The following is a 9,480-nucleotide window of genomic DNA, read 5'->3' as shown; positions in this document are numbered from 1 at the left end:
GGATTTCTGAGTTCGAGGCCAGCCTGGTCTACAGAGTGAGTTCTAGGACAGCCAGGGCTATACAGAGAAACCCTGTCTCGAAAAACCAAAAACAAACAAACAAACAAACAAACAAAAAAGTCATTAAATGGCACATTTAAAATATAGACAATTGCTCGCTTATAAACCTTACCTTCAAATCTTATAAAAATATACAATTTAGTAATGTTTGTGATGACACACACAGAGACACACATACATATGGAAAAAAGTATATCTAAAATTCTTTCTGCAATACCCTCCTTTTAATTTTATTTAATGTACAATTTTCTCACTATGTAGCTGTGGCTGATCTAGAACTTGATCTGTAGACCAGGCTGGCCTTAACTCACTAAGAGCCACCTGCCACTACCCCCTGAGTGCTAACCCTCCCGTGACCCACCTTTTCTTATCGATCTTAGTATAAGTGGGTCTGGAAGAGAGTTCTCCGATCTGCTGCTGCCTGGATAATTCCTTCCATTCTCCTTACAGCGCCATTAGGGGGAGCATGAGGAAGTGTGTTCTGCCCTGACAGAGGAATTCTGTGGCTTTACAGTGCCATCTAGCCTCATTAGATTCAAAACATTCCAACCTGTGGGAATGCGTCTTGTGTACCTAATACCCATAAACCCTTTCTTTTTTAGATATACAACCGAGCACGGAGCTGAAAAGCACCGAGGAGCAGCCTCTGGCCACAGGTAATGCTGGTCTCTGCTGTGGAAGCATGCTTTTAACCAAGAGCACTCAAGAAAGGAGAGTGTTCTTTTTATAGTAAAAAATACAATGGAAAAATTAATACAGCCCCTTTGCTGATATGTTACTTCCTCCTTAGACACCTTAAAGATACTTTGAGATACATCATAAAAATGCAACGGGGATGGGGGATAATAGCTCAGTGGGTAAAGAAGGGCCTGCATTTAGACCCCCAACACTGTATAAAGCCATCTGTGGCCTCACGTACCTGTAACCCCAGCCCTGGGGGACAGGGATAGATGGATCCCAGCAAGCTCTAGGTTCAAGTGGAGAGCAGGAAAGGAAGACATCCAAATTGGTCTCCAGCCTCCACACACTTAGACACACACACACACACACACACACACACACACACACACTTCAATACCACATAGTACATTCCAGCTAATGTTGATCATTAGGCTTCTGTTAACTCCATTGATTTTTTTTTTCAACTAATTGGTTTTGATAAAGCAATAGCTTGGTTTTGATTCTTAAACTTCACTTTATTTTATCATCATCATCATCATCATCTTGGTTTTTTTTTTTTTTTCCAAGACAGGGTTTCTCTGTATAACAATACTGACTGTCCTGGAACTTGGTTTGTAGACCAGGCTGCCCTTGAACTCACAGAGATCTGCCTGCCTCTGCCTCCCAAGCACTGAGATTTGAAGCATGTGTCAGCACTGCTCGGCTAAGCTTCACTTTCGATCAGTGGTCAGCAACCATTTCAGGAAAAGGGTCAGAAATTCATATATAATCTCTTTCCTGGGTCCTTTGTTGTAGGAGCTGTTTTTAATAACCTTTAAAAATGTTGAAACCATCCTTCCCCCTGGACTGCTACAGAGCAGGCATGATCAGGCGTGGCCATGGGCCACAGGTTGCTGATACCTGCTCCAGGATTAAGCAGGAGGATCTTGACTGAATTCAGGCCAGCACAGACTATAGTGAAGCTAGCCTGGGCTACATAGGGAGATCCTGTTTTTTTTAAAGTACCAAGAGATGAATGAACGAACAACCCTGGGTTCCATCGTGTTTTTTTGTAGAATCACACTTATGATATAAACACAAGAGAAAATAGATTTGGCATACAGAAGTTTCTAGGTTTCCTTTTAGGAAAGCATATCTCCCAAACCGAGCTATATCAGTTATGTTCAGGCTCAGTATCTCTTAATCCTTCACATTAATATTTGTTGGGAACGAACAGCAGTAACATCCTTCTGAATACTGTGAGTTAAAGTAATGAAGACAGAAGTCCTGTCTAGTGGTTCTCAACCTGTGGGTCTTGGGCCCTTTGGGGTTGAATGACCCTTTCACAGATATTTACATGAAGTAGTAATTGTCTTAGTCAGGGTTTCTATTCCTGCACAAACATCATGACCAAGAAGCAATTTGGGGAGGAAAGGGTTTATTCAGCTTACATTTTCCACATTGCTGTTGATCACCAAAGGAAGTCAGGACTGGAACTCAAGCAGGTCAGAAAGCAGGAGCTGATGCAGAGGCCGTGGAGGGATGTTCTTTACTGGCTTGCTTCCACTGGCTTGCTCAGCCTGCTCTCTTATAGAAACCAAGACTACCAGCCCAGAGATGGCACCACCCACAAGGAGCCCTCCCTCCTTGATCACTAATTGAGAAAATGCCTTACAGCTGGATCTCATGGAGGCCTTTCCCCAACTAAAGCTCCTTTCTCTGTGATAACTTCAGCCTGTGTCAAGTTGACACAAAATTAGCCAGTACAGTAATGAAATAATTTTTATGATTGGGGGGGTCACCACAACATGAGGGACTGTATTAAAGGGTCATGGCATTAGGGAGGTTGAGACGCACTGCTGTAGATGCAGCATGAGTTCATTATAATGTAGGTGTAGGAAGAACTATTCACAAGGATGCAAACTGGCAGAGGGATGCATGAGCCTCATTCACAGTTCTAGGCTTTGAGGGCTCCCACATCTGCTGCTGCTGCAGTGAGTAAAGTAGACGTTAACTGTCAGAGCTGGGTGCTGAGGCTGGGCCCTGGATGGGGAACACTGGCCATCAATGTTGATGACTGTGAAGTCAGACTCAGTGCATGGTTTTACAAACCTCTTCAAGCTGACTGCATCCTTACAACCTTCTCCGTCTTCCAGAGAGCCCAGAAGTTCTGAATGACTACAGCTTACCCAAACCTCATGAGATAGAAAATGTGGACAGTATAGAAGCCCCAGCCAATGAAGATGAAGACGCAGGAGGTAAACCACGCTCTACACTTACAGCCTCATGGTGACAGAAACAGTTGATGTGGAATCAACTCAGATTTGTCTGTTTCACATATATTTGCGTTTAACAGTCTGTTACATGAGAACACGGATAGTGGGGTGGGGGGGGGAGACGGCTCAGCAGTTAAGCACTCCTGCTGCTCTGCCAGAGGGTCCTAGGTTGGCTCCCACCACCCATGTCAGGTGACTCCCTACAACCAATAACTCCAGGTGACCTTATGGTGTCCGTGGGCACTTGTGCTTGCTTGGCATACACACACACACACACACACAGTCACACGCACATGCATTACACCAATATTTTGAGAATTTAAGATACTTATTCATTGTTCACATTATACTAACTTTACTATTTGTTGGCCAGATTTGGTGGCACACGTGTGTGATCCCAGCTCTTGTGGAGCTGAGGTGGAAGGAGCGTGACTTAAGGTTATTCAGGGCTTCATAGCCAAAACAATGTATTCAGACCCTGTCTCAAGCAAAGCAAAATGAAATGCTTGTTTTACCATGTTTCATTATAAAAATAACAAATGTCAGTAGTTGGGGGTATTTTCCAACCGTCAGTTCTCCAGACGTAACTGATTAGACAGCAATTCAATTATTCTTAAATTTTTATTTATTTTTATTGGGGGTAGAAGTGTCTATAAAGGTCAGAAGACACCCTGTGGGAGTCAGTTCGCTCACAACCAAACTCAGGGTGTCAGCCTTTATTTTCATATTTCCTGTATTCTTGCTGCTCTGGCATTGGGGGTCTTACAGACCCAGGGGGGAGACTATAATGCCCTTGACTGGGAGTTTGTTTTTTGTTTTGGGGGGGGTTTCATGTTCAAACCAACTACTCCGGAATCTACACCAACAATTACATCCTTATTTCCAGCTCCGACACCAAGTCTTAAATCAACTTAAGGCCTCTTACTGGACAGCCAGAAACCAATCCTCTACCTCCAGACCCAACAAGAACCTTCCAAGGAACCTCTCCTAAACTTCTCGCTCTGCCTTGCCTTTCTCACAGAAACTCCAGTCAAGTTTTACACTCCGTCTTAACACCAATGGTGCATTCTTCATGACACCGTAATCATGGAAACTATCTTCTTCCTTCCAATCCTCCTTTTCATTTCCTCTGTACATTCTCACATGCATGCTCAACTTTGGCATTTACAGTGGCCTGGTACTGACTGGGCCTATTCAGTGGGTGGATATCCAGCCAGTCATAAAGCCAGCCCTGCATGGCTTGTATGGGAGGTATAACTGCTGTTCTATCTGGACAATCCCCTTAGCGTTTATGAGAGGAGTTAGGTAGGTGACTGTACGTTAAACAGACTTTACAGTGGCTCATATCCCATCTTCCAGGCTGGTAGTTCCCTCAGGAATAGTTCACGATTGGGGATCCTGTATCAGTCCATGCATGTCTGACTATTGGCAGCAGGAAGAGTCAGTGAAGAGGCATTGCTCAGGGTAGAGTGTGTACTTATCACACACAAGGTCCTGGGTTCCATTGCCAGCTAGAAAGAAAAAGAAAAACAAAGGGTTCAAATACCACCCCTAAATAAGCTCACAATTCATTCTAAGTAAGGGTTCTTCAGGAGGTTGACCATACAGGCTTACAAAATAACGTCACTCCGCCCACACTCTACCCCTGGCTTCATTTCTTGGTTGTGCCCTCCCATACCTGGACCCCTTTCTTGGCACCCCAAGTGTGTGTGCATGCATGCGTGTGTGTGGGAACACTGTGCAGAAGCACACTGGTGAGTGGGGGTTGGCGGTTGATACGGAAGCGTCGTTACTGATTGTTCTCCACTTTCTATGTTGAGGCAGGCTCTCCCGCTGAACCCAGAGCTTGCCAATTTTCTAGTCTAGCCAGTCAATTTGCCGGGAGATCCCCTGTCTCTGCCCCCTGATGCAGGGGTCGCAGTTGGGCTACCACACCTGACTGGTATTTACATGACTGCTGGCGATTTGAACTCTGGTCCCTCTGCTTGTGTAGCAGGTGCTTTAGCCACTGGTCTGTCTCCATGGCCCTTGTCCAGACACAGGTGGTATCTTGCTCCTGTGTGATTTTTTTTTTTTTTTTTTTTTGCCCTTTAGAGACACAGCATGGAATCTAATATCCAAAGCTCAGGTCAGATGCAATCTGAGCTTGGTCTGGCTTCAAGACTTGATCCAATATGTTCTTTGCCTGTAATTGAACTATTACAACAGCAGCCAAAGGGTTACACATCTTACTCCTTGTCTTCTTAGCTGCATTTCCTTGGACATCCCAGTGCCTTGGGAGTTGGCCATTGGTAACTTTTACCTTTAGTAGCTGATTGGAACACTGTCATTGTGGCTCCAAACCCTGAGTAACAATACAGCCACCCAGGAATCAAAGATTCAGCATTCCCTTCCTTTTTTTTTTTTTTCTCTTCTGTGAGCCACAGCTGAGCTGTCAAGTCCTGCTTCTGACACCAGTTCTGAGGTGTTTTCCACACTGACAACCAAAGACAGCGTTTTAGTTGTTGAGTATCTGTTTAGTTCTGGCATTAATTCCCAGGATTCGGAAGGACACCGTGGGTTAAGGCTTCCATCTTGTAAGGGAGCCCCCTGCTTCAGACATCAGCCACAGTACAGAGCCCAGACATGGCTTTACTTACTGTTAATGCTTTATTATAAATCATTTGACTCAGAAGCAGTCAAGTGGAAGAGAGCACAGGCCAGGGCTTGGGAGGAAGCAGGTGGAGCTCTCATGCCTTCTCCAAGCATGTCGCCAGTCCCCCATTCCCCCCAGCACCTCCGAGTGTTCCCCAGCGTGGAACCTCTCAAGCTCACTGTCCAAGATTCTGTGTGGATCTCCAGCCCTTCATGGTCTTTCCCAGAGATCAGTGGGTGGGACTGAAAATTCTCACTGGTTTCTCTGTCCTCTGAGGTCCCAACCTAAGCCACCTCATTAGCATAAACTCATGAATATTGAAAGGGTTTTGTTGTGAATCGCAACATCTCATTATCACGAAGAAAACACAAGAGTTTTAGGAGTTGTGTGCCTAGAAGAAAGGACAGGAACACCAAATACATCTTTGCAATGTACTTTCGTCTGTAAGGTTCATAGACGAGGAAAGCAAGAAAAAAAAATTTCAAAGCAAAACAAAAAGACCAAAAGCAAGAAGGGGGAAAAAAAAAATCTGCATTCCACTATTCGAACATTCTAGACTGCACTTTGGGGCTTTTGTTGGTGTGTGCATTGGATTTCAGCACTGTGTGCTTGTTTGCAGTGTTCTTATATCATGCTGATAATAATGGTGACAAATCTCATCCACTGCTGCCTTGCGAATGTCACTGGGATCTCATCTAAAATATCGTTTCTTTAGAGGTTTCCCTGACAACCTGGTCAACACTTGAACTGCATTTTATTCTACAGCGCTAGCCTATGAACAGATAACTCTCCTCCTGTGTCCGTTAACTGTCATTCTTCACTGGCATCTAGGACATCTTTTTCACAAGTAGGTACCTCACCTATAGTAGATGTGCAATACATGTCTGTTGTATGACTAAAAGAAAGTCCTGGGTTAGTTGCGTGTGTTTCTACATATTTCTCCGAAGAAAAGTATTTTCTTCTCAGACTCTCTCTTTTTTGCCCTATCACTCATGAACCAAGAAATGGAGTTCCTTGTCTAAAATTTCTGAGATTCAAATCACAGCTTTAGCGCATATTCCTGATCTGCCGAGCTATACATTAATTCGTGCCAGTTTTTAACCACAGAGTCAGCAAAAACTGCTGCGCAGGATGTGGTCGTGTGTGCCGAGGAAAGGCGCATGATGGCTCTGATTCGGCAGCTTCTCGATGGGGACATCCATCGGGTTACGTTCAGGATGAGGCAAAACCGTAGTAGCTGTGCCCACACTTTTCTAGGTTAGGGCTTCTGGGTTCTGGTAGTCACCACAGTAAGGTTGTGTTCGGGATAACAGCAACCTCTGCCCGGCGGTTGGTCTGGGAACCGACGATCCATGCTGGGATGTCTACAGGGTTCCAAATAACCTCAGAGTTAGTGCTCCAACATAAACATGGAAACAGACAATTCTCCTGTAACAATAAGAAGTTAAAATACAATAGCACATGCCTGTAATCTCAGTAGGGCATTGGCAGGAGGATCTCTGTGAGTTTGAAGCTAACTTGGGCTAATAGAGAGTTTCAGGCTAGCCTTGGATATATAGAGACTTTGTCTCAAAATATTAAAAAAAAAAAAAATTAACTGACCCAAATGCTGTAAACATTCAACTTTCCAAGTTGGTGGCGTCAGGAAGTGTCACGCAGTTCTTGGTAGCAATTTGAAGACGTGATCTGTTACTCTAAGCATCTTGGGAATCGGGAAGAGACAGGGTAACACGCTCCTTTAAAATCGTCTTAGAAAGAAATTAATAGAATAACACCGGTGTTGAAAGATTATTCCGTGTTCATGATTAACTTTCAAACTGACTCAGACACTATAAATGTCAAAAGTGTGAGTAATTTGCCTTTGAAAAGGTAGTCAGCAGGGCACACTGCTTTAAGAAAGAAGATCATCAGCGTGTTCAGATTATACATGCCAAACGATAAGAATTACAAAACTGAAGAGGAGCGTTAACTGGGCATTGTGGCATAGGCCTGTGACCCAGAATATAGGAGGTACAGGCAGGAGAATCAAGGCCAGCCTGGACCACGTGATACTCGAACTCATTGTTGTCATAATCATCATCATCATCAAACAACAAAACAGTACATGCCAGTCCAATGTTGAAGCTAGAGTTAGGATTATATTTATAAATTTTAATTAGGAAGATGTAGCTATAATGTAGTAAGAATTATAGAAAACATTCAGAGAATCCTGTATATTTAAATTTGATGGAAGCATTCTTTTAAATGTTCTTTGACAGGTTGTAGAAGCTAAGACCTATCTGGAGTGTGTTGAATTCAGACTAATTATAATTGTGTTTAATTTAGAGCTTAAAAATGAAAAGAAATGTTCATCTTGATAAGTTTTCAGATCTCACCATGCAACCACACAGACACTTGTTTCTCACTTCACAAACATTATACATTTTTAAAACAATATTTTTAAAAATAATATTCCCAGGAACCCAGTGCAGAAGTTGGCAAAGTTTTTATCTATAAAGGGCCAAATAATAAATATATAAATATCTTAGGTTTGGTGGACCCTATAACCTGTATTACAGACTTCTCAACTCTGCTGATACAGTGTAAATCAATCAGAGAAGATACATAAAGGGATAGGCATGGGTGTGCAACCAATAAAACTTTATTTATAAAGACAGACGGTGGGTGGGATTGGACTTGTAACCGTAATTGTGCAAATGTTTGAAAACGACATCAATAAGGATTGTAACTGTTAATCATTTCTAAAATTAGAAAAAATAGACATCCCCAATAACGATAGCACATACCACTATAATTTACATAATTAAACAGGCATAGAATCGCGCGTAGGCTAAAGGTTACGTTACAGCTCAGTTGCTCCTTCCTTTCTTCCTGAAGATTTAAGTCTGTCAGCTCATGCTGTGTATACCAGCTCCAGTTCCTTCCCCATGAGGCCTCCATACACTGCCCGGCTCTCCCACACTGAGGTCTTAGAATTGAGGTTTTTTGGAGTATGTTTGATTAGTAATTGTTTATATGCCTCATTATGTTTTATCTGGAACTATTTGCATATATGACAAAGCTTAACCCATTATATCATAAATGGGGGAGGGGGAGGGAGAGCGAGAGGGAGAGAGAGAGAGAGAGAGGATGTGTCGTAGCGGTTAGAGCAGTGGCCCAGTGGTTAAGGACACTGGCTGCTCTTCCAGAGGACATGAGTTCCATTCCCAGCACCAATGTGTTGGCTCACGACCGACCGTCAGTAATTCTGGTTCCAGGGGATCCTTGTTCCCTTCTAGCCACCAAGAGCACCAGGCATGCCGCTGATGCGCATGTAGGAAAAACACCCATACACACAAATGTTCTTTTAAAGAAGCTTAGTTGCCAAACTTATATTTTTTTTTTGAGATAATGTTTTTTTGAGATAATGTTTCACCGTGTATGCCTAACTAGCCTACAATTCACTGTGTGGACACCGGGCTGTACTTTAACTCACAGAGATCCACCCCCTGTCTGCTTCCTGCATGCTGGGATTAAAGGTGCGTGCCACCATGTCCTGCAACTCACATCCCTATGAAATGGTGCGCCTCAGGCACAATGAGTGAAAAGCGGCAGAGTTATTTTGCAGGGGGATCATTGGTATGTAGGAATAGTTGTTGGCTCTCTCTTCTTGGTGACTAGTTGGAGCTGTCCCTCTGACTGATCTTGAGCAGTAGAAGCAGCCCCGCTAAGCATCCGATGAATGTGTCCTAGCCACCTCTGAATACAAAAGATATTGTGATCCTCGTTTTACATCCGAAATGCTAGCATGATATTGTGAGGAGACAGAGTCATGGTGGGTATTCTTTTTTTTTTTTTTTTTTTTTTTTT

The 9,480-nt window shown here is 43.4% G+C and overlaps 1 protein-coding gene across 1 annotated transcript in view; it reads left to right on the top strand.

Annotated features, from left to right (window-relative positions):
- The window catches only part of Ikzf3 (IKAROS family zinc finger 3), an 85,872-nt gene that overhangs the window by 27,953 nt on the left and 48,439 nt on the right, over nt 1-9,480 (top strand). Inside the window, exons 2-3 of the mRNA XM_021212783.2 lie at nt 663-716; nt 2,877-2,978. Coding sequence (XP_021068442.1) covers nt 663-716; nt 2,877-2,978 — 156 coding nt within the window. The remainder of the gene's footprint in view (nt 1-662; nt 717-2,876; nt 2,979-9,480) is intronic.

This window comes from Mus pahari, chromosome 14 (genome assembly GCF_900095145.1).
Source record: "Mus pahari chromosome 14, PAHARI_EIJ_v1.1, whole genome shotgun sequence".
In the NCBI taxonomy this organism is placed as follows: Eukaryota; Metazoa; Chordata; class Mammalia; order Rodentia; family Muridae; genus Mus; species Mus pahari.
Note: the sequence above shows the minus strand (reverse complement) of the source record. Positions and strands in the feature narration are given on the sequence as shown.